General features: G+C 38.0%; 1 protein-coding gene across 2 annotated transcripts; it reads left to right on the forward strand.

Moving 5' to 3' along the window:
- On the forward strand, nt 843-25000 carry SAMD9 (sterile alpha motif domain containing 9). 2 transcript variants are annotated; one of them, XM_005678918.3, is made up of 3 exons: nt 844-1057; nt 9756-10011; nt 18674-25000. In XM_005678918.3, the coding sequence occupies exon 3, from the start codon at nt 18682-18684 to the stop codon at nt 23425-23427; it is 4746 nt and encodes a 1581-aa protein (XP_005678975.2). In that variant the 5' UTR covers nt 844-1057; nt 9756-10011; nt 18674-18681; the 3' UTR covers nt 23428-25000. The 2 variants fall into 2 exon arrangements, with proteins under 2 accessions (XP_005678976.2, XP_005678975.2); XM_005678919.3 differs by lacking the exon at nt 9756-10011 and having other exon boundaries at nt 843-1057.

Genomic DNA, 25786 nt, shown 5'->3' on the forward strand with positions numbered 1-25786 from the left:
TGCAAGGAGATCCAATCAGTCTATTCTAAAGGAGATCAGCCCTGGGTGTTCTTTGGAAGGACTGATGCTAAAGCTGAAACTCTAGTACTTTGGCCACCTCATGCGAAGAGTTGACTCATTGGAAAAGACTCTGATGCTGGGAGGGATTGGGGGCAGGAGGAGAAGGGGACGACTTGATGGACGTGGGTTTGGGTGAACTCTGGGAGTTGGTGATGGACAGGGAGGCCTGGCATGCTGTGATTCATGGGGTCACAAAGAGTCGGACACGACTGAGTGACTGAACTGAACATGAACGTGCTAAGTCACTTATTCACGTCCAACTCTTTGAGACCTCATGGACTGTAACTGACCAGGCTCCTCTATCCATGAACTTCTCCAGGCAAGAATACTGCAGTGTGTTGCCATTTCGTCCTCCAAGGGATCTTCTCCCCTCAGGGATCAAACCCACATCTCTTGTCTTCTGCATTGTAGGTGAGTTCTTTACCACTAGTGCCACCTGGAAGTCCCTAGGGAGCTCCAAAAAGGCCCTGAAAGCCACTCCTTTACATTCTTTTTGGGAAAACAGAGACAGGTGGATAGTGCACCCAAGAAAACCAGTGAAATGCCTGCTTGAAGTCCTACTCAAGTTCTGGGCTCTTGGCAGCCCTCAAAAGTCTCAAGCAAAGAAAAGATTTTAACCTTTGAATTCTAACCACATACACCAGAAGAGTGGATGAGTAATGGCTTACCGAAGGACTCCTTTCAGAGAGAAAAAAAAAAAAAAGTCACTTCAGTAAATGCAGATCTGGGAAAACGAAACTGAAATCAAATGTGCAGACTTCCTTCTCCCCACCTTCCAGTTTCGGCACACCCATACTGAGAAACACTGCCATTTCTGAGCCAATTAGAGCTCTGACTGAAGTGGAAGCAGAGGAGAAACATGCATAAAAACCTGACTGAAAAAAAAGTATTTTTCTCTAGCCTGCTAGGAAGAAGAAAACACAGACGTTTGAATGACTCCTACACTGAAATACATGATTTTCCTGTCGTTTATTAGAACTATGCAAGAAAAATCGGGGTGAGTACAATATCTGTTATTAACAGCTTTATTACTATCTATAGCAGCATTTTATTGAGTAGGAAGGAATCTACTTCTCAATTAGAAAATTGAAATATACTCCAAAATATGATATTTTAAGCCTAAACTTTAAACTGTTCACTGCTGTGACACTGTGTGCTTCATATTAATAAAAAAGAAGTCACAATATTCCATAAAATATGCAGCTGAAAACTAAAGGCACTTCTCCTTTAGAGGTATTTTTATTGATGAACTCCCTCATGGCATTAGCAGCATCTCCAAAAAGAACATATAATTGAAAATTTTTAAATGTACTTTCTACTAATCTACTCTAAGGAGTTGCCAGAAAATAAAACTCCCTGATAAATCCTCACATATTAGTGTCAGATGATATGTATTATAAGGAGACAGAGACAGGGATAGTGCTAGAGTTGTAGACAGATTACAGAAAGTACTTGAAATTATAACAGCCTTCCTCTTTCCTGGTAAAAATCTTGGGTTTATGTCTGATTTTCTCCAAGGTAAGGAACAAGATAGTACCAGAGGGTGAGGGAAATACAGTTCTGATTAAAACGCTACTCTTCAATTTCCTTTTCTTTTAGAAAAATGAACCAGCCCTAAAGTTAACCCTACAGGTGATGAATATATACGTGTTTGATCAATCAACTAACAATCAATTAACAAGTTCCTTTTTAAAATACTAGTTGCTAAGAAGCTCAGAACCAAATTTTCGGGACAGTTCTAGTAAAGTATATAGAATTTAAAAATTATTTTTGCAAATTTCATCTGCATATGCAACGGGAAAATCATGTATTTCGGTGTAGGAAACATTCAAATGTCTGTGTTTTCTTCTTCCTACTTACTATATTAGAGAAAAAAACTTCAGGGTCTTTTATGGTTCCATACAAATTTTAGAATTATTTGTTCTAGCTCTGTGAAAAATGCCTTTGCTGTTTTGATAGGGATTGCATTGAATCTGTCGATTGCCTTGGGTAGTATGGCCATTTTAACAACATTAATTCTTCCAGCACATGAACACGGTCTATCTTTCCATCCGTTTTGTTGCATCAGTGTCACGTGGTTTCCAGTGTAAAGGTCTTTTCACTCCTTACATTTATTTCTACCCATTTATTATTTTTGATGCAAGTGTAAATGTGATTGTTTTCTTTATTTCTCTTCTGATAGTTTGTTGTTAATATATAGAAACACAACAGATTTCTGTATATTAATTTTATATCCTGCAATCTTACTGAATTCATTTATTAGTTCTAATAGTTTTTTTGGCGGCATGTTAGGTTCTTCTGTACATAGTATTATGTTATCTTCTATACATAGTATTATGTGGTTAGAATTCAAAGGACAGTTATACTTCTTCATATCCAATTTGGATGACTTTTATTTCTTTTTCTTGTTTAATTGCCATCACTAGTATTTCCAATGCTATGTTAAATAAAAGTAGCAAGAGTAGGCATCCTTGTCTTGTTCCTGATCTTAGAGGGAATGCTTTCAGCTTTTCACTACTAGTTTGATGTTGACTATAGGTTTGTTATATATGGTTCTTATTATGTTGATATATGTTCCCTGGGTCGGGAAGATCCCCTGGAGGAGGGCATGGCAACCCACTCCAGTATTTTTGCCTGGAGAATTCCACGGACAGAGCAGCCTGGTGGGCTACAATCCATGGGGTCGCAAAGAGTCGGACACAACTGAGCAACTAAGCACAGAACATGTTCCCTCCATGCCTGCTATATTGAAGGGTTTTTTTTTTTTTAATCATAAATGGATTGTTAAAAGCGTTTATTGAATCTTTTGAGTTGATCAGATCATTTTTATTATTCAGCTTGTTAGTATGGTCTTTCACATTGATTGATTTACAGATACTGAACCATTCCTGCATTGCTGGGATAAATCCCACTTGATCATGATTAGGATCCTTTCTCATCTAGCGTATTGTTTAAGGCCCATGTTTCTTTCTTGACATTCTGTCTGGATAATCTGTCCACTGATATAAGTGGGATGTTAAAGTCCCATAATACTGTTGTATTAGTTTCTGTTTCTTTCTTTATGTTTGTTAATATTTGCTGCATGTATTTAGGTGTTCCTATGTTGGGTAAAAGGGGAAAATTTCATGCAAAGATGGGCTTGATGAAGGACAGAAATGGTATGGACCTAACAGAAGCAGAAGATATTAAGAAGAGGTGGCAGGAATACACAGAAGAACTGTACAAAAAAGGTCTTCATGACCCAGGTAATCACGATGGTGTGATCACTCACCTAGAGCTAGACATCCTGGAATGTGAAGTCAAGTGGGCCTCAGAAAGCGTCACTACAAACAAAGCTAGAGGAGGTGATGGAATTCCAGTTGAGCTATTTCAAATCCTGAAAGATGATGCTGTGAAAGTGCTGCATTCAATGTGCCAGCAAATTTGGGAAACTCAGCAGTGGCCACAGGAATGGAAAAGGTCTGTTTTCATTCCAGTCCCAAAGAAAGGCAATGCCAAAGAATGATCAAACTACCACACAATTGCACTCATCTCACACACTAGTAAAGTAATGCTCAAAATTCTCCAAGCCAGGCTTCAGCAATACATGAATGGTGAACTTCCAGATGTTCAAGCTGGTTTTAGAAAAGGCAGATAAATCAGAGATCAAATTGCAAACATCTGCTGGATCATAGAAAAAGCAAGAGAGTTCCAGAAAAACATCTATTTCTGCTTTATTGACTATGTCAAAGCCTTTGACTGTGTGGATCACAATATGGATGTGAGAGTTGGACTGTGAAGAAAGCTGAGCACCAAAGAATTGATGCTTTTGAACTGTGGTGTTGGAGAAGACTTGAGAGTCCCTTGGACTGCAAGGAGATCCAACCAATCCATTCTGAAGGAGATCAGCCCTGGGAGTTCTTTGGAAGGAATGATGCTGAAGCTGAAACTCCAGTACTTTGGCCACCTCATGTGAAGAGTTGACTCATTGGAAAAGACTCTGATGCTGGGAAACATTGAGGGCAGGAGGAGAAGGGGATGACAGAGGGTGAGATGGTTGGATGGCATCACCGACTCAATGGACATGGGTTTGGGTGAACTCCAGGAGTTGGTGATGGACAGGGAGGCCTGGTGTGCTGCAATTCATGGGGTCACAAAGAGTCAGACACAACTGAGCAACTGAACTGAACTGAACTGATGTTGGGCTTCCCTAGTGACTCAGATGGTAAGAATCCACCTGCAATGCAGGAGACCCAGGTTCGATCCTTGGGTCAGGAAGATGCCCTGGAAAAGGGAATGGCTACCCACTTCAGTATTCTTGCCTGGAGAATTCCACGGACAGAGGACCATGGGGGCCTATAGTCCACGGAGTGGCAAAGAGTCAGACATGACTGAGCGACTAACACTCTGTTTTCATGTTGGGTAGCATCTGTATTTGCAATTGTTACCTCTTCTTGTTGTATCAATTTTTATGTACTGTTCTTTTTTTCTTGTCATTTGTTGTAGTCTTTTAAAGTATATTTTGTCTGATAAAAGTATTGCTACTCCAGCTTTTCTTGTTCAATTTGTGCAGAATATGGTTTTCCTTCCCCTCACTTTCAATTTGCCCATCCTCCTTCCCCACTCCAGCACCTGGTAACCTCTGTTTGCTGAGTTCAACTTTGAAGGGGAAGTGGTTGTTTTCTTAGAGTCCACATATAAGTGAGCTCATACAGTAATTGTCTTTCTCTTTCTGTCTTATTTCGCTTAGCATAATGTCCTTCAGTTTCATCTATATTGTCACAAATAAAAGGATTTCCTTCTTTCTTATAGCTATTGTAAATATGTTTATTTGCTACAATGCACGTGGGAGTGCAACTGTCTCTTCAAAATACTTATTTCATTCCTTTCTGATATATAGTCAGAAGTGAGATTGCTGGATCACAGAGTAATTCTGTTTTTAATTTTTTGAGGAATCTCCATACCGTTTTCCATAATGGCTGTACCAGTTTACATCCCCACTAGCAATGTACAAGTGTTTTCTCCACATCCTCACCAGCTCTCATTATCAGTTTTATTTTTGAATAACAGCCATCTAACAAGCGTGAGGGATTACCTCATTTTGATTTTGATTTGTATTTCCCTGATGATTAGTGATATTAAACACTTTTTTCCTATATCTGTTGGCCATTTGCGTGTTCGTTTGAGAAATGTCTGTTTGGGTCCTTTGTTTATTTTTCAAATAAGATTGTTTGTTTTCTTGCTATTGAGTAGTTTGAGTTCCTTATGTATTTTGGAGGAGAAGGGGGCAACAAAGAATGAGATGGTTGGATGAAATCACCGACTCAGTGGACATGAGTTTGAGCAAACTCCAGGAGTTGGTGAAGGACAGGGAAGCCTGAAGTGCTGCAGTCCATGGGATTGCAGAGAGTTGGACATGACTGAGCAACTGAACTGAACTGAACTGAACTGAACTAAGATAAGGTTTGCCAGTATTTTCTCTCATTCCACAGGGGGACTTTTCATTCTGTGGATTGTTCCTTTTGCTGTGCAGAAGCTTTTAGTTTTTTAGTTTGCAGTCCCATTTGTCTGTGTTTGCTTTTATTGTTTGTGTTTTGGGGGTCATATCCAAAGCTTGTTGCTCAAACTGATGTCAAGAAGATTTTCCTCTATTTTCATCTATAGTTTTTTGGTTTCAGGTCTTAGAGTTAAGTCTTTAATCAATTTGTGTTTTCTACTCAAGATCACTTTTTCATGGGTCTTTTGTAGTTCCATATGAATTTTAGACTTTTTTTTTCTATTTTTGTGAAAAATTTCATTGGAATTTTAATAACTATTGCATTGAATCTCTAATTGATTTGGGTAGTATAAACATTTTAATAATATTCTTCTAATTCATAACACAGGATACCTTTCATTTATTTGTGTCTTCTTCAGTTTCATCAGTGTTTCACAGTGTTCAGTGTATGGATCTTTCACCTCCTTCTTCAAATGTATCCCTGAGTAATTTTTATGCTACTGTAAGTGAGCTCATTTTAATTTTTTTCAGATAGTTTACTGTCAGTGTATAGAAATGCAGCTTTTTATTTTTTTAACTGATTTTAAAATTTTATTATAATAATTATTTTTAAATTGATCTACTGTTCATGCTGATCATAATTTTATCTTTTTAATCTTTTTAAAATATAAATTTGTTTATTTTAATTGGAGGCTAATTACTTTACAATATTGTATTGGTTTTGCCATACATCAACATGAATCTGCTACGGGTGTACACATGTTCCCCATCCTGAACCGCCCTCCCACCTCCCTTCCCATACCATCCCTCAGGGTCATCCCAGTGCACCAGCCCTGAGCACCCTGTAGCATGCATCAAACCTGAACTGGTGATTCCTTTCACATGTGATATTATATATGTTTCAGTGCCATTCTCCCAAATCATCCCACCTTCGCCCTTTCCCACAGAGTCCAAAAGACTGTTCTATACATCTGTGCCTCTTTTGCTGTCTCGCATACAGGGTTATTGTTACCATCTTTCTAAATTCCATATATATGCGTTAGTATACTGTATTGGTGTGTTTTTTTTTTTTTCTGGCTTACTTCACTCTGTATAATAGGCTCCAGTTTCATCCACCTCACTAGAACTGATACATATGTATTCTTTGTAATGGCTGAGTAATACTCCATTGTGTATATGTACCACAGCTTTCTTATCCAATCATCTGCTGATGGACATCTAGGTTGCTTCCATGTCCTGGCTATTGTAAACAGTGCTGCGATGAACACTGAGGTACACATGTCTCTTTCAATTCTGGTTTCCTTGGTGTGTATGCCCAGAAATGGGATTGCTGGGTCAAATGGCAGTTCTATTTCCAGTTTTTTAAGGAACCTCCACACTGTTCTCCATAGTGGCTGTACCAGTTTGCATTCCCACCTACAGTGTAAGAAGGTTCCCTTTTCTCCACACCCTCTCCAACATTTATTGCTTGTAGACTTTTTCAAAGCAGCCATTCTGACCAGCATGAGATGGTACCTCATCATGGCTTTGATTTGCATTTCTCTGATAATGAGCGATGTTGAGCATCTTTTCATGTGTTTGGTAGCCATATGTATGTCTTCTTTGGAGAAATGTGTATTTAGTTCTTTGGCCCATTTTTTGATTGGGTCATTTATTTTTCTGGAATTGAGCTGCAGGAATTGCTTGTATGTTTTTGAGATTTATTCTTTGTCTGTTGCTTCATTTTCTATTATTTTCTCCCATTCTAAAGCTGTCTTTTCACCTTGCTTATAGTTTCCTTCGTCGTGCAGAAGCTTTTAATTTTAATTAGTTCCCATTTGTTTATTTTTGCTTTTATTTCCAAGATTCTGGGAGATGGGTCATAGAGGATCCTGCTGTGATTTATGTCAGAGAGTCTTTTGCCTATGTTCTCCTCTAGGAGTTTTATAGTTTCTGGTCTTACATTTAGATCTTTAATCCATTTTGAGTTTATTTTTGTATATGGTGTTAGAAAGTGTTCTAGTTTCATTCTTTTATAAGTGGTTGACCGGTTTTCCCAGCACCATTTGTTAAAGAGATTGTCTTTTCTTCATTGTATTTTCTTGCCTCCTTTGTCAAAGATAAAGTGTCCATAGGTGTGTGGATTTGTCTCTGGGCTTTCTATTTTGTTCCATTGATCTATATTTCTGTCTTTGTGCCAGTACCATACCGTCTTGATGACTGTGGCTTTGTAGTAGAGCCTTAAGTCAGGCAGGTTGATTCCTCCAGTTCCATTCTTCTTTCTCAAGATTGCTTTGGCTATTCGAGGTTTTTTGTATCTCCATACAAACTGTGAAATTATCTGTTCCAGCTCTGTGAAAAATACCATTGGTAGCTTGATAGAGATTGCATTGAATCTATAGATTGCTTTGGGTAGTATACTCGTTTTCACTATATTGATTCTTCCGATCCATGAACATAGTATATTTCTCCATCTATTAGTGTCCTCTTTGATTTCTTTCACCAGTGTTTTATAGTTTTCTATATATAGGTCTTTTGTTTCTTTGGGTAGATATATTCCTAAGTATTTTATTCTTTTTGTTGTAATGGTGAATGGAATTGTTTCCTTAATTTCTCTTTCTATATTCTCATTATTAGTGTATAGGAATGCAAGGGATTTCTGTGTTTTGATTTTATATCCTGCAACTCTACTATATTCATTAATTAGCTCTAGTAATTTTCTGGTGGAGTCTTTAGGATTTTCTGTGTAGAGGATCAGCTTTTTAATATTGATTTTGTATCTTGTACCTTTTCCTAATTTGTTTTTTTGTTGTCGTTGTTCTAAAGGTTTTTTTTCTCTCTCTCTTTTTTTTTGGGTGGGGGAGGGGTGGTTTCTAAGGTTTTATGGGCTTCCCTGGAGGCTTAGATGGTAACAAATCTGTCTGCAATGCAGGAGACCTGGGTCTGATCACTGGGTTGGGAAGATCCCCTGGAGGAGAGCATGGCAACCCACTCCATTATTCATGCTTGGAGAATCCCCAGAGACAAAGGAGCCTGGTGGCCTGTAGTCCGTGGGGTCGCAAAGAGTCACAGCTGAGCAACTAAGCACACACACAAGGTTTTATGTGTATAATATCATTGCAAACAGAAACAATTTTTTGCTTCTTCCTTTTCCTGTTTGGAGGCCTTTATTTATTTTTCTGCTAATTGCTCTGTCTAGGACTTTTACTTTTATATAGAAGGAAAGTGCTGGGAGTGGAAATTCTTGGCTTGATCTTAGAGGAAAAGCATTCAGTTTTTCACTACTGAGTATAATGTTAGCTATGAGCTTGTCATATATGGCCTTTATTGCATTTAGGTAATAACCCCTAACCCTTCTATACCAAATTTGTTGAATTTTTATCATATAATACAAGTAAAGAATTTCATTAAATACTCTTTCTGGATCTATTGAGAGATCATATAATTTTTATCCTTCATTCTTTTAATGTGATATGTTGCATTTATTGGTTTGCATATCTTGAACCATTTTTGCATCCCAGACATAAATCCCATTTGATTATGGTATATGATCTTTATAATGCTTATAATGTTCTGTTGAACTTCATTTGCTTGTATTTTGTGGATGATTCTTACATTCATGTTCATCAGTGATATTGGTCTGTAACTTCCTTTTTCTTGTACTGTCCTTCACTGGCCTTGGGATCATCATTAAGCTGGCCTCATAAAATGTACTTGTAACTGTTCCCTCCTTTTCTGGTTTTTTGGAAGAATTTAAGAATTAACATTAATTCTTCTTTAAATATTTGGCAGAATTCACTGGTGAAGCCATGAGGTCTGAGATTTTTCCTTTTTTGTGAGGTTTCAATTACTAATCCAAACTGCTTACTCATTATTGGTCTGGGAGGTTTCAGTTGCTGATTCAAACTCCTTCCTCATTGGTCTGTTCAGATTCTTTATTCATGATTCAGTCTTGATGGTTTGTATGTTTCTAAGAATTTATTTATTTATTCTAGCATTGTCCAATTTGGGGCATATAAATGTTCACAGTGGTTTCTTAATATACTTTGTGTTTCTGTGATATCAGTTGTAACATCTCTCTTTCATTTGTAATTTTATATATTTGAGTTTTCTCTACTTGTTTCTTAGTCTAGCTCAAGGTTTGTCAATTTTGTTCATGTTACAAAACAATAGCTCTTAGTAGCAAGAGAAGATTGATGCCTCAGTCACTGACTTGGCTGGTCTTCTTTTCTCTTTGCAGTGTTATTTCCTTCATGCCCTGCTGCTTCGAGATACAAACTATTTTTAAGAAACTTGGTATTGATGCAAAGATCTTCTTTTGAATGTGGTGGAGTAGAAGGACCTTCTGAACACACCCAAATCACCTTCTGAACACACCCAAATCACCATCTGAAGAACTATCTGCAGAACAACCATCATTGAAAAACACTGAAACCTACTAGAAAAGATCCTCTACAACCAAAGACATAATAACAACTAAAGCCCATCCCCCCCAGGTGGGTGACCCACAGATAAGAGAATAATTATATTACAGAGGTTTTCTCATGAGAGTGAGATTCTGAGCCCCACATCAGTCCTTACAGTCCAGAGGTCTGGCAGTGGGAAAATATGACCTTTTCCATGGTTCTCCTAGTTTCTATTTCACTTATTCCTTTTCTGATTTTATTTCATTCCTTCTGTGAACTTTAGGTTGAGTTTGTTCTTGAGGTATAACATTGGGCTGCTTATTTGAGATCTTTCATAATGTAGGCCTTTGTCACTATTAACTACTCTCTTATAACTGTTTGCGCTGCATCTCATAAGTTTTGGTGTGTTGTGTTTCCACTTTTGTCTCGAGATATTTTTTGATATCCCTTTTGACTTATCCTTTGACCAAATGGTTGGTCAGGAGTATGTTATTTAACTTCCACATATTTATGAATTATACAACTTTCCTTCTATTATTGATTTCTAGTTTCATATCATTGTGGTCAGAAAAGATACTTGATGTGGGCTTCAAGTTTCTTAAATTTGTTACAACTTCTTATGTGAACTAATATAAGATCTATCCTGGAAAATGTTCCATGTGTACGTTGAAAGAATGTGTATGCTGTTGCTCTTGGATGGAATGTACTGAATATGTCTGTTAGATCCATTTGACCTATGGTGTTGTTTAGGTATGCTGTTTCCTTATAGATATTTTGTCTGAATGATCTATCCATTGTTAAACCTGGGATATTGAAGTCACCTACTATTATTGTATATGTCTATTTCTCCCATTTAGATTTACTAATACTTGCTTTATTTTTAGGTACACTGAAGTACCTAAATTTTGGTGCATTATATATATATATATTTTTTTTTTTTTGGTGCATTATATATTATCATCTTGAATTGGCCATTTTATCATTATATAGTAACCTTTGTCTCTTTTGACCATTTTGACTTAAAGTCTATCTTGTCTAATTGTAACCACTCCTGCCTTCTTCTCATTGCTGTTTGCATGGAATATGTCTTCTCATCCCTTCACTGTCAGTGCATGTATGTCCTTAAGACTAAAATGAGTCTCTTGAAAAGACAGCATATCTCTGTCCGATCTGATTTTTTTTAATCCATTCAGACACACTATATCTTTTGATTGGATAATTTAATTCTTTTATATTTAAAGTAATTGTTGATAGGTAAAGAGGTAAAGAATCTCGCTCTTCAGGAGATGCAAGAGACACGGATTTGATCCCAGGGTCAGGGAGATCTCCTGGAGCAGGAAGTGGTAACCTACTCCAATATTCTTGCCTGGAATATTTCATGGACAGAGGGCCCTAGCGGTCTAGAGTCCCTGGGGTTGCAAAGAGTCAGACACTACTGAGTGAGCACACAGGCACACAGGATTTGCCATTGCCATTCTGTTTGTTGTTTTCTGGCTGCTTTGTAATTCCTTTGTTTCTTTCTTCCTCTCTTGCTGTCTTCCTTTGTGATTTGATGACTTTTTGTAGAGGTATGCTTTGACTCCTTTCTCTTTATGTTTGTTTTGTATATCTGTGCATGCTCGTGTGCTAAGTTGCTTCAGTCATGTCCAACTCTGCAACCTTATGGACTATAGCCTGACAGGTTCCCCCGTCCATGGGATTCTCCAGGCAAGAATACTGGAGTGGGTTGCCATGCCCTCCTCCGGGGATCTTCCTGACCCAGGGATTAAACCCAAGTCTCTTAAGTCTCCTGCTTTGGCACACAGGTTCTTCACCACTAGCACCACCTGGGAAGCCCTTTGTATATCTACTACAGGCTTTTTACTTGTAGTAATCATGAAGCTTTACATTATTCATCCTATAGACATAACAGTCTATTTTAAGTTTATAACAACTTAACTTCACCCACATACAAAAACTCTACACTTTAACTTAACTTCTCCTTCCACATTTTGTGTTATTAATGCCGCAGTTTACATCTTTTATTCATATTGTATCCATTAACACATTATTTTACTCACCGTTATATTTAGTACTTTTGTCTTTTGCTTTTATATCAGAGTTAAAAGTGATTTATCTACCAGCATTACAGTACTAGAGTGTTCTGGATTTGACTATATTTTCATCATTACAGTAAGTGTCATACTTTCATATTCTTTTCATTTGTCAGCATATTTTTGTTACAACTCAAAGACCTCCCTTTAGCATTTCTTGTAAGATAGGTTTAGTGGTGAATAACTCTACAGTTTGTTTTGGTCTGGGAAAGTCCTTATCTCCCCTTCATTTCTGAAGGACAACTTGAAAGTTTCTTTAGTATTCATGGCTAACACTTGTTTTGCAGCACTTTGAATATGTCATCCCACTCTCTACTGGCCTGTAAGATTTCTGCTGAGGAATCTGTTGATAGTCTTATGCAGGTTCCTGTGTATGTGGGATTTTTTTCCTCTTGCTGCGTTTAAAATTCTTTGTCTTTGATTTTAGTCTTATTATGAATTTTAGAGAAGATCTTTCTGTATCAAAACTCTTGGGGAAATCTATGAGCTTCAGGAACTTCAATGTCCAAATCTCCACCCCCCCCACCCCGCCCCCAACAATTGGGAAGTTCACAGACATGACTTCTTTTTTTTTTTTAATTTTTAATTGGAGGTGAATTACTTTACAATATTGTGGTGTTTTTTGCCATATGTGGACGTGAATCAGCCACGGGTGTACATGTGTCCCTCCTTCCCAAACCCCGCCCCCTCACGTCTGCCTCCCCACCCCATCCCTCTGGGTTGTCCCAGTGCACTGGCTTTGCATGCCCTGTTTCATGCATTGAACTTGAACTGGCGATCTAGTTCACACATGGTAATATACATGTTTCAATGCTGTTCTCTCAAATCATCCCACCCTCACCTTCTCCCACAGAGTCCAAAAGTCTGTTCTTTCCATCTGTGTTTCTTTTGCTGTCTTGCTTATAGGGTTGTCATTACTATCTTTCTAAATTCCATATATATGCATTAATATACTGTATTTTTGTTTTTCTTTCTGACTTACTTCACTCTGTATAACAGACTCCAGTTTCATCCACCTCATTAGAACGGACTCAAATGCATTCTTTTTTATGAAGTGAAGTGAAGTCGCTCAGTCGTGTCCGACTCTTTGCGACCCCATAGACTGCAGCCTGCCAGGCTCCTCTGTCCATGGGATTTTCCAGGCAATAGTACTGGAGTGGATTGCCATTTCCTTCTCCAGGTTATCTTCCCAACCCAGGGCTCGAACCCGGGTCTCCCACATTGTAGACAGAGGCTTTACCGTTTGAGCCACCAGGGAAGTCTGTTCTTTTTTATAGTTAAGTAATATTTCATTGTGTATATGTACCACAAGTTTCTTATCCATTCATCTGCCAGTGGACATCTGGGTTGCTTCCATGTCCTAGCTAATTGTAAACAGTGCTGTGATGAACTTTGGGGTACATGTGTCTCTTTCAATTCTGGTTTCCTCAGGGTGTATGCCCAGCAGTGGAATTGCTGGGTTGTATCAGCCATGATTTATTTAAATAAACCTTCTGCCTCTTTCTTCCTCTCTTCTCTTTGGATTCCAACAATGAATGGATTGTAACATTTGATGGTATCCAATAATGCACATAGGCTTTTTTTTCCACTCTTTTTCATCCTTTTTTCTATTTATTTTTTTATTTTTATTTATTTATTTATTTTTTGCTCCTCTGAATGGATAATTTCGAATGTATTGTCTCCACAAGTTCACTGATTCTTTTGCTTGGATGAGTCTGCTATTGAAGCTTTCTATTGAATTCTTCAATTTAATCATTTTGTTCTGCAATGCTAGGATTTCTGTTTGTTTTTAATGGCCCTTGTTTCTTTGTTGAACCTCTCATTTTGTTCATTCATTGTTTTCCTAATTTTGTTTGTCTGTGTTTTATTGTAGTTCACAGAATTTTGTATGAAGATTATTTGAAAGTATTTATCAGGTAGTTCATTGACTTTCATTTCTTTAAGGTCATTTATTGGAGCTTTATTAGTTTCCTTTGATGGTGTTATGTTTCACTGATTATTCATAATTCTTGTGACCTTGCATTGTTGTCTACACATTTGAAGAAGTAGGCACCTCTTACAGTCTTCACAGATTGGGCTTAGGCAGGAAAAGGCCTTCTCCAGTCACCTTGTCCAGAAATTGTAGGTGAATTGTCTGGTAGATTCTGAAGATGACCTTGATGCTGGAGTCCTCAAGTGGGCAGACCTGGTGCCTGGGTCTGTGGCTGGGCTGGACTAGTGCTTGGGTTTATAAGGGTGGGCTGGCATTTGGGTCCATGGGGTAATAACCCTGGCCCCTGAAGTCCTGGTGATGGACTGATGCAAGAGAATTTGGCCTAAACCTGGGGCCGCTGATACTGGCCTGAAGGTTGGGTCCATGAAGTGCAGCCTGACCCTGGGGCTGGCCATGTGCCTGGGTCCTCAGGATCCAGTCTGGAATCTGGGGCAGGCCAGGAGCTTGACTCCAAAGGAACCAGTCTGGAGTCTGTGTCCACAGAGCCCAGCTCAGCACCTGGGCAAACAAAGAGCCTAGGTTCATAGGAGCAGGCCCAGTCCTGGAATAAGGCAGGAACCTGATTCTGCAGGAGACTACTTTGAGCCTGGGGTCTCCGGTAACTGTCTTGTTACTAGGGTGACGCAAGAGTCTTGGTTCATTGAAGCTCACCTCAAGGCTGGGTTTGCAGAGGCTTGGCTAGTAGGGTAATACCAGCTTCATAAAATGAATTGAGAAGAATTCCCTCTTTTACTGTGTTCTAGAAGAGATTATATAAAATCAGTGTTAATTCTTTAAATGTTTGATAGAATTCTTCAGTGAATCTGTCTAGACCTGGAAATTTTTCTTTGTAGGGAAATCTTTAAAATTAAAAATCCAGTTTTCTTTTAAGTTACAGGGCCATTCAAATAATCTGTTTCATATTAAATGGACTACAGAAGTTTGTTTTTTCAGGAATTGTTCCATTTCATTTGAGTTGTCAAATTTGTATGTGTGAAGGAACCTTGGTATAACTTTTTTATTGGTTTCTATAGATGTTACATTATGTATACATAACTTATGATAGTTCAATAGTGGGGTTTTTTTCCCCCCAGTTTGAGTGAAGCATAGAAATCTTCATATCCCCTTACCCTGTCATGTATAATGATCTTAAATATTTTCACTAAATACATTTAGAACCACATCAGACAGTGGTTTAAAAATCAAACATAAGTTTTAAAAACCAAAGAGAAGTCTATTATATTTACCAGTTTTTTGCTTACTGTGTTCTTTTTTCCTTCCTAATGTACCAATGTTCCTTCTTTTATTATTTTCTTTCTGTTTAGAGAAATTCCTTTCACCATTCTTTTAAGGTAGGTTGTGTAGGCTGCATCTTTTCATATTCCCCCAGTAGTGCACAAAGTTACCTTTAATTTCTCCACACTGTCCTCACTAATTCTTGTTATTTTCTGGAGGTTTTTAATAGTAGTCATCATAATAGATGTGAAATGATACAGCATTGTGTTTTAGGTTTGTATTTCTCTAACGATTAGTGATGTTGAACATCTTTTCATGTGCTTGTTGGTTGTTTGTATATCACCTTTGGAGAAATGTTTCAGTCCTTTGCTCACTTTTAATTAGGTTATTCGTTTTGTTGTTGTTGAGTTGTAGGAGATTTTTTTAAACATATTCCAGATTAACCCCTCATCAGATCTATGCTTTACAAATATTTTCTCCCGTTCCACAAATCACCTTTTCATTCTACTCATTGTGTCCTTCGATGCATAGTTTTTGAGTTTGATATAGTCCCGCAAAAGGGCTTACCTTAAAAATTAGTAGACTTAAAACAATTTCCCACCTCTTCTCTTTCTCTCTTTCCGTAGCTTATTTTAAATTTGAGCTACTTAGTATCTATAGGCCAGATTACTGAAAGAAATTTCACCTAATTAACCTTTTTAAGAAGGTATTGCATCTCTGTGGTTTCTGATTGTTGTAGTATTGTAAGAGTTTCCATCAATTGTGCATATCTTTGCCGGTTTTTGTGTTGGACATAGAACAGACTGGTTCCAAATAGGAAAAGGAGTCCGTCAAGGATGTATATTGTCACCCTGCTTATTTAACTTATATGCAGAGTACATCATGAGAAACGCTGGGCTGGAAGAAGCACAAGCTGAAATCAAGATTGCCGGGAGAAATATCAATAACCTCAGATATGCAGATGACACCACCCTTATGGCAGAAAGTGAAGAGGAACTAAAAAGCCTCTTGATGAAAGTGAAAGAGGAGAGTGAAAAAGTTGGCTTTAAGCTCAACATTCAGAAAATGAAGATCATGGCATCCGGTCCCATCACTTCATGGGAAATAGATGGGGAAACAGTGGAAACAGTGTCAGACTTTATTTTTGTGGGCTCTAAAATCACTGCAGATGGTGACTGCAGCCATGAAATTAAAAGATGCTTACTCCTTGGAAGAAAAGTTATGACCAACCTAGATAGCATATTCAAAAGCAGAGACATTACTTTGCTGACTAAGGTCTGTCTAGTCAAGGCTATGGTTTTTCCAGTGGTCATGTATGGATGTGAGAGTTGGACTGTGAAGAAAGCTGAGTGCCAAAGAATTGACGCTTTTGAACAAGTGTTAGAGAAGACTCTTGAGAGTCCCTTGGACTGCAAGGAGATCCAACCAGTCTATTCTAAAGGAGATCAGTCCTGGGATTTCTTTGGAAGAAATGATGCTAAAGCTGAAACTCCAGTACTTTGGCCACCTCATGTGAAGAGTTGACTCATTGGAAAAGACTCTGATGCTGGGAGGGATTGGGGGCAGGAGGAAAAGGGGATGACAGAGGATGGGATGGCTGGATGACATCACAGACTCGATGGACATGAGTTTGAGTGAACTCGGGAGTTGGTGATGGACAGGGAGGCCTGGCATGCTGCAATTCATGAAGTCACTAAGAGTCGGACATGACTGAGTGACTGAACTGAACTGAAGGTGTATCTTTTATTCACTTAATATGAATACAGGAATTACTAACCAGAGAATAATAGATTTAACCTTGGGCCATTGGTCTGGCAGCTTTATGTCTGGAAGGGAAAGTAAATTAACCTGAGTTTTTATCTGCCTCTTGAAGGCAATATTCCTGTGTATTAATTATTTCATGAAAGTGTACCTATATAGTCTATTTTCCACTATCCCCCAGGCTTTTCTTCTTTGTTGATTTGATTCTCCTGTAGTGATTTTATAGGAAGGCTCACGTTTTTGGAGCCATTTTTGGATTGTACTTAAAACTGACTATTTAAGCTGTACTTAAAGCTCACATTTTTGAGCCATTTGGGGCTGTACTTAAAGCTAACTATTATTGTCTATTTTTTTTCCCCTAACCATTGCTATATTTTGTAACCCAGATTGCCAATGATTTTCCAAATAGCAGCTTACCATTTGTATACCAAATAGTAATGCCATTTGTTACTGCCCAGGAATCAGCTATTACCAAATATGATGTGAAAATTTACATGAATGTAATAGTAGCTTCTAAACTCACTACCTAGCAAGCTATCCCAGAAGTCGTGAAACTGAATGGCTCACAGATCAATCTAAGGTGTTTGAGGAACATCTTTATTAAATCAATTAAATATACAACAAAAAGCAGGGGGAAAGAGATGCGTAAAACACCTGGGATAAGATATAAAAAGGTTGGAAGGGTCTTATTATCTGAGTTATACAAGTTCATATATCCTCTCTCTCCCTCTCTGCAGTGTCAGCATTCTCCACTGATTGTGTGGTTTTGAGAATGAAAGTTAAGGTCTTTCCAAGGGAAATCAACAAATACAAGATACCTTGTGTCAGTGACGTCCACTTGCTCCAATCAGAGAGATGCAGAGGGACATGTAGGCCTGACTGCAGCTCTAACTCATCAACTAGCCTGATAAGCTACTCAGGATTTTGTTTATGTTTCTTAATTACAGGACCCAAAAGATCAGAATGGGTTTCAACAGTAGGTGACCCAATTAAAATTTTAAACATATAAAGTGCTTCAAGAGTGCTTCATGAATATTTAATATCTATTTGGCCCTTCAGTCTCTTCCTAACTATGTTTAACACTCACATGGGCTGCCATCTATGGGGTCACACAGAGTCGGACACGACTAAAGCAACTTAGCAGCAGCAGCAGCAGCAGCAGCTCTATTTACTTTATCTATGTCTATTATAACATGTTTCACAAACTACTTGCTTCTATACCTTGCTTCATAAATACTTCTCATTTTACATGTCCATCTCTCTTTAGTTTTATATAGCCTTTTTTGTTTCTCTTATTTTCTACAGCAGAATTGAATATTTATAAACAATAGAGCTAACACACATTATAGAAAATAACCATTAAGGAGGATGAAACACACATATATATGTATATGTGTCCCCAAGATGCAATTAATGAATAAGGCAAGCAAGAGAATTGTGCACGGTATGTTGCCATTTGAATGGGAAAAAGTGCTCACACATTTCTATTTGGTAGTATTTCTCTGGAAGGATATAGAAGAAACTGATAATGGTAATTTCCTCTCAAGAGGGTCATTAGAGGGCAGGTATATCCTTTTGTGCCATTTTCAATTTTCTAGGACACACATATATTGTCAATTGAAAAATTAACTGATTATTTTTAAATTTCTTTATAAAAAATACTAAATAATTTTTCTTTTTCTATACATAGGTATCAGAATGGCAGCACAATTTAACTTACCAGAAAATACAGATGACTGGACAAAAGAGGATGTAAATCAGTGGTTAGAAAGTCATAAAATTGAACAAAAACACAGAGCAATTTTGACTGCACAAGATGTGAATGGTGCAAACTTGAAGTACTTAACTACAGATCACCTTGTTGCTATGGGCATAACATTTGGACCAGCTATCCAAATAGAACATCTCTTCAAAGAGTTGCTGGAGACATCCTCTGGAGATCCTTTCCAGACATGTAAGAGTGGAAAAGGCAGTAAAAGCGTTCCTAAAACACAGGAGAAAGATGGAGGGACTTCAAAACAAAAGAATAAAAAGAAATCAGATATAGTTAATGACTCTACAGTGAGTACAGTTACTAAAGGTTCTAAGTCACTGAAAAATGAGTTCATGGAAGATGAAATAGATGACACAAAGAAAAAGCAGTCATCCACAGAACCGACATGCATGGCATACCCTTTCGATGAATTCAGTGATCCATATCGTTACAAACTGAATTTTAAACTACAGCCTGAAACAGGACCACTCAATCTCATTGACCCAATACATGAATTCAAAGCCTTCACAAACACAGAAACAGCCACGGAAGAGGATGCTAAAATGAAATTTAGCAATGAGGTTTTCCGATTTGCTTCTGCTTGTATGAACTCACGTACCAATGGCACCATTCATTTTGGAGTCAAGGACAAACCTCACGGAACAATTGTTGGTGTTGAATTTACCACCATCACCAAGGAAGCCCTCATTGACCACTTCAATCTGATGATCCACCAATATTTTGAAGACCACCAGGTTCAAAAAGCAAAGAACTGCATTCGAGAGCCAAGATTTGTAGAAGTTTTACTGCCAAATAGTTCTCTATCTGACAGATTTGTTATTGAAGTGGATGTTGTTCCAAAATATTCTGAATGTGAAGTTGATTATTTCCAGATTAAAATGCAAAATTATAGCAACACAATATGGAAACCAAGTCCAAAATTCTCAGTCTTTGTGCGAGATGGGGCCAGTTCTAAGGACATCATGAAAAGTAATGCAGATTTCAAAGCATTTAAATTAGATTTGAAAAGACTGGCAGAATCTAGGAAAGAGGCAGAAGAGAAATGCAGAGTGAAAACAAATAAAAAAGAGAGTGAGGGGCCAAAGCTTGTTAAATTGTTGACAGGAAATCAGGATTTGTTAGATAATTCATACTACGACTGGTACATTCTTGTAATAAACAAATGCCACCCTACACAAATCAAACACTTAGATTTCCTAAAGGAAATTAAATGGTTTGCTGTGTTGGAGTTTGATCCTGAATCTGTGAGCAAGGGTGTGGTCAAAGCATTCAAAGAAACCCGAGTAGTAAATCTTCACGTCCCAAGTTTGTATATGGAGGGGAAAACCACAAATGAGAAGATTACTAGTCTGAATCTTTATCAACAACTCAGCTGGATTTTCTGCAATGGCCGGTTAGATCTTGACAGTGAAAAGTATAAACCTGTAGATGCAAGTTCCTGGCAAAGAGAAAAAGCGTCTGAAGTCAGGAAACTGATTTCATTTCTTACCCAAGAAGACATAATGCCAAGAGGGAGGTTTTTGGTGGTATTTCTATTACTCTCTTCTGTTGACGACCCAAGAGACCCACTCATTGAGACCTTCTGTGCTTTCTACCAAGATCTCAAAGGAATGGAAAATATATTGTGCATTTGTGTAGATCCACGCATATGTCAGGGATGGAAAGATCTACTTGAAGCAAGATTAACAACACAGCAAGATGAATTATCAAACCAATGTGTTTCTTCTTTAAGTCTTGAAGAAATAAATGGAACTATTCTTAAGCTAAAATCTGTGACTCAATCTTCCAAGAGATTTTTACCATCTATTGGTTCATCTACTGTCCTTCTGAAAAAAGAAGAAGATATCATGACTGCTCTGGAAATTCTCTGTGAAAATGAATGTGAAGATACAATCTTAGAGAAGGACAAAAAAAAATTACTTGAATTCAAAGCATTAAAAGAGGAAGATTTTTATCGAGGAGGCAAAGTAACATGGTGGAATTTCTACTTCTCTTCTGAAAACTATTCTTCCCCTTTTGTGAAAAGGGATAAATATGAGAAACTTGAAGAAATGATTCAAAGAGGGGCAGATTCTTCTAAGCCGACGTGTGTCAAAATTATTCATCTGTATCATCATCCAGGCTGTGGTGGGACTACATTGGCTATGCATATTCTCTGGGAACTAAGGAAGAAATTCAGATGTGCTGTGCTGAAAAACAAGACAGTGGATTTTTCTGAAATTGGAGAACAAGTGACTAATTTAATAACCTATGGGACAACAAATAATCAGGAATACTTACCTATATTACTGCTTGTTGATGATTTTGAAGAACAGGATAATGTCTATCTTCTGCAAGCTTCTATTCAAACAGCTGTAGCTAATAGGTATATTCGATATGAGAAACCTCTAGTGATCATCCTAAATTGCAGGAGATCACAGAATCCTGAAAAAAGTGCAAAGATCTCAGACAGCATTGCCCTAATACAACAACTGTCTCCCAAGGAACAGAGAGCTTTTGAGCTCAAATTGAAAGAAATTGAAGACCAACATGAAAACTTTCAAGATTTTTATTCCTTCATGATTATGAAAACCAACTTTAATAAAAAGTACATAGAAGATGTGGTCAGGAATATTCTGAAAGAACAAAATATTTCCACCAAGGAAGCAAAGCTTTTTTCCTTTCTGGCCCTTCTTAACTCATATGTGCCAGATACCACCATTTCACTATCACAGTGTGAAAAGTTCCTAGGAATCACAAACAAGAAATCTTTCTGGGGAACAGAAAAATTTGAAGACAAAATGGGCACCTACTCTACAATTCTAATAAAAACAGAGGTGGTAGAATGTGGGAACTACTGTGGAGTACGCATTATTCACCCTTTGATTGCCATTCGTTCCCTGGAAGAACTGAAGATAAGCTATGACTTGGATAAGAGTCAAATTATGCTGAACATGCTAACAGAAAATTTGTTCTATGATACTGGAATAGGAAGAAGCAAATTTTTAGAAGATGTGCAAACACTGCTGCTCACAAGACAGCGCAATGAAAATGAAGGTGAAACAGGAACTTGGTTTTCCCCATTCATTGAAGCATTACATAAAGAAGAAGGGAATGTGGCAGTTCAAAAAGTATTACGTGAAGGTACTCGTCGGTTCAACCCAAATGCATTCATTTGCCAAGCCTTGGCAAGACATTTCTACATTAAAGAGAAGGACTTTCACAGTGCTCTACGTTGGGCAAATCAAGCAAAAGAGATAGAACCTGACAATTCTTATATCTCAGATACACTGGGTCAAGTCTTCAAAAGTAAAATAAGATGGTGGATAGAAGATAATGAAAGAAACAGGAGCATTTCTGTCGATGAGCTATCTGGTCTTTTGGATTTAGCAGTATGTGCCTCAAATGCATTCAAGGAATCTCAACAGCAAAGTGAGGATAGAGAGTATGAAGTTAAGGAAAGGTTTTATCAGAAGTCAAAAAGGCGGTATGATACTTACAATATAGCAGGCTATCAAGGGGAGATAGAAGTTGGGCTCTACACAATCCAGATTCTCCAGTTCATTCCTTTTTTTGACAGTAAAAATGAACTGTCTAAAAGAGATATGATCAATTTCATATCAGGAAGTACAGATATTCCTGGAGATCCAAACAATGAATTTAAATTAGTCCTCAAGAACTTTATTTCTTACCTAACCAATTTGAAATTTTCTTTGAAAAAGTCCTTTGATTTTTTTGATGAATACTTTGTCCTTCTAAAACCTAGGAACAATATTAAGCAAAATGAAGAGGCCAAAACTCGGAGAAAGGTGGCTGGGTATTTTAAGAAGTATGCAGATATATTTGGCCCCTCAGAGGAATTACAGTACAAAGATTTTTGTCCAAAGCTTAGTGTGCCACTTCAGGTAGAGCTATATCGGAGAAGCCTGGAAGTTTTAAAAGCAGACAAGTTTTCTGGACTCTTGGAATATCTTATCAAAGCTCAAGAAGATGCTATACACACCATGGAAGATATAATGAACAAATATACTTTTCTCTTTGAACAATGCACTGTCAGAATCCTGCCAAAGGAAAAGCAAAATTTCATCCTGGCCAACATCATTCTCTACTGTATTAAACCGACCTCCAAAATAGTGAAGTCAATTAAAAAACTGAAAGATCAGCTTCGAGAAGTCTTACAACAAGTAGGAATGTCATATCGGTATCCAGAACCTTATTTCCTAGCTTCCCTCTTATTCTGGCCAGAAAACCAACAACTAGATCAAGATTCTAGACTAATGGAAAAGTATGCTTGGTCACTGGAAAATTCTTTTCGGGGACAATATAAGCATATGTATCGTACAAAGCAACCAATTGCCTATTTCTTTCTTGGGAAAGGTAACAATATGAACAGACTTGTTCACAAAGGAAAAATTGATCAATGTTTTGAAAAGACAGCTGATATTAAGTCCCTGTGGCAGAGTGGAGATGTATGGAAGGAGACAAAAGTCCAAGAGCTTTTGCTTCGGTTAAAGGGACGAGCTGGAAATAACTGTTTATACATAGAATATGGAATCAATGAAAAAATCACAATACCCATCACACCTGCTTTTCTGGGTCAACTCAGAAGTGGTAGAAGCATAGAAAAAGTATCTTTTTACCTGGGATTTTCCATTGGAGGCCCACTTGCTTACGACATTGAGATTATTTAAGAGTTTGGCCTTCTCGCTCCAGGAATATGGACAAAATACCACTTAATTTTTTAGATCCGAGATGTATACTTATTTTTTTTATTGGAGGATAATTGCTTTTCAGTGTTGTGGTGGCCTCTTCTGGGACTCAGTCATAATTACCCCTTCCCTTTTCAGTCTCCCTCTTCCCCACCCCCCACCCGTTTTACCCATTTGGTCATCACAGAACACCAAACTGGATCCCTCTGTTATACAGCAGTTTCCCACTAGTTTCCTGTTTTGTACACGATAGTGTACATATGTCATTGCTACTTTCTCAATTTGTCCTACCCTCTCCTTCTCCCACCATACTTTAAGTTGGCAAATTTACAGATACAGCCTCTAGTTTTTTGGCCCTGTGCATACAGTATTTATATGTCCTCATAAGCATGTTGTAAGTCCCACATAGACTGTGGTGAAAAAGCAAGGAATGAGAGATGTGAAAACTATCAAATATCTTCCTTGCTTTGGACAACACCACTGAGGGCAGAATAAGAAGGAGACGGATGGAATTGGGCTTCCCACGTGGCTCAGTGGCAAGGAATCTGCCTGCCAAGCAAGGAACACAAGAGACATGCATTCAATCCCTGTGTCAGGAAAATCCCCTGGAGAAAGAAATGGCAACCCACTCCAATATTTTTGCCTGGGAAATCCCATCTACAGAGGAACATGGCAGGCTACATTCCATGGGGTTGCAGAAGCGTAGGACACGACTTAAAGACTAAACAACAACAGCATGGAAGGGATGGGAAGCAGTGAACGTCATCATTCAGCTGCACAGAAACCCACCATTCCCTCAATTAACCAACCAAGGCATGGACTGAGGAAGATTGTCTACTTTCTTCTTAGATGTGAAAAGTTTTCAGAATCAAAAGACAATGGTTATTGTACCAAGACATTACAATATCTGCAAAACCATTTCACAAAAAAGGTGAAAACCTCTCAGCAACAACATTTAATCTTACTGGGCAGACTGGGAAGGTACTCTGTACTTGGCACTGAAGGATCTTTCAAAACAGAGGACCAGTTCTCTGAAGGTTATACCCATAGAAGTATGCAGATCTTACCAAAGTAAATTGGAGAAGCAGGCTTCCTTTTCATGAAGTAGGTGACAACTGAGCAGAAGTGAATTTTGTTTCTATAGCTAAGAAGCTCATAGGCTTCCAAACAGACAAAAATACAGCAAAATTCCAAAGCTAAGGAATAAAAAGGACTCTTGTGAAAAGACTAACGAGTCCCCAATCCAGGGGCTCCCATTGTTCTAGCAATATAACCAATAACATATAACCAATGCACAACCAATGAGAGGTAATCAAAATGTCATTTTCCCTAATAGAATTATGGACCTGGGAAATCATCAATGGTTGCTAAAACCGATTTTTTTTAAAAAAAGCTGATAAAGAACTATAATAGATGACTCAAACTGTCCTAAATCCTGATCAGTACTAACATTGCTGAGAGAGAAGCAGACATTAGTGTCCTGGAAGCGCTATAGGAGTGCACACTGTAACCCTGAGACAGTCTCACCAAATAAATGAACCTGAATCAAATCTAACCTCTGGCTCTTACTTCCAATTTAAAGGAAATACAGACATTGGATATGTTTCTAAGTAATTCTGTGTATGGGAGATGGAGATGGATAAAAGAGAGTAGATGGGCATTATAGCTGCAACAAGATTGAACCAGAGTTAACAAGTGCTGTATTATGAGGACATGAGAGGTCATCAGACTCTGCTCTTCTCTTTGGACTGTGCTTTTGAAGTGTTCTGTTATAAAATATTTGTAAAACAAACAAGAAATGCTGTTTGTTTTTGCCTCAACAATCCCATTCAACTTTTTTCACTGGAGGGGGTTTTTCCTTTGCTCCTGCATGAAATTTCAGCTTCATAACTTATCTGCTCACTCTTGGCATAAAATAGTCCTCTGTTCAAATAGTTTCAATTTAGAGTTGAGAAGGTCAAGTCACAATAATTTCTCTGGGGCCACTTTCCATACCGTTCCAAGTTTTGTTCTGCTCTAAGAGAAATAGTCTCGGTTGGAGTCCTCTTACCTTCCCAGGTGATCCTTTTGAACTCAGACCAGCTTAGGCAGGTATGTGAGAAGCACTTATGGATGTTTGTTCTACCATTGGTACAGAGTGCATCTAATGTCCAGTCTTGAGAACAACATGCCCCATATAGTCAAGAGGATACATCAAGCACTTCACATGGTCCCCTTGAAGCCTCCTCCCCACCTCCCAGGCTCAGGATGAGATTCTCATGGCGCTTGGGAGAATTGTCACCAAAAGAACCTCTTCATAAACCCTCCCTTCCTCAATGCCAGCAGTGGACAAACTATAGCT

Source organism: Capra hircus, chromosome 4, assembly GCF_001704415.2.
Source record: "Capra hircus breed San Clemente chromosome 4, ASM170441v1, whole genome shotgun sequence".
Taxonomy (NCBI): Eukaryota; Metazoa; Chordata; class Mammalia; order Artiodactyla; family Bovidae; genus Capra; species Capra hircus.

Bases quoted from the DNA above. Each gene is read 5' to 3' on its own strand.
- SAMD9 (XM_005678919.3), top strand. From the start codon at position 18,682: ATGGCAGCACAATTTAACTTACCAGAAAATACAGATGACTGGACAAAA.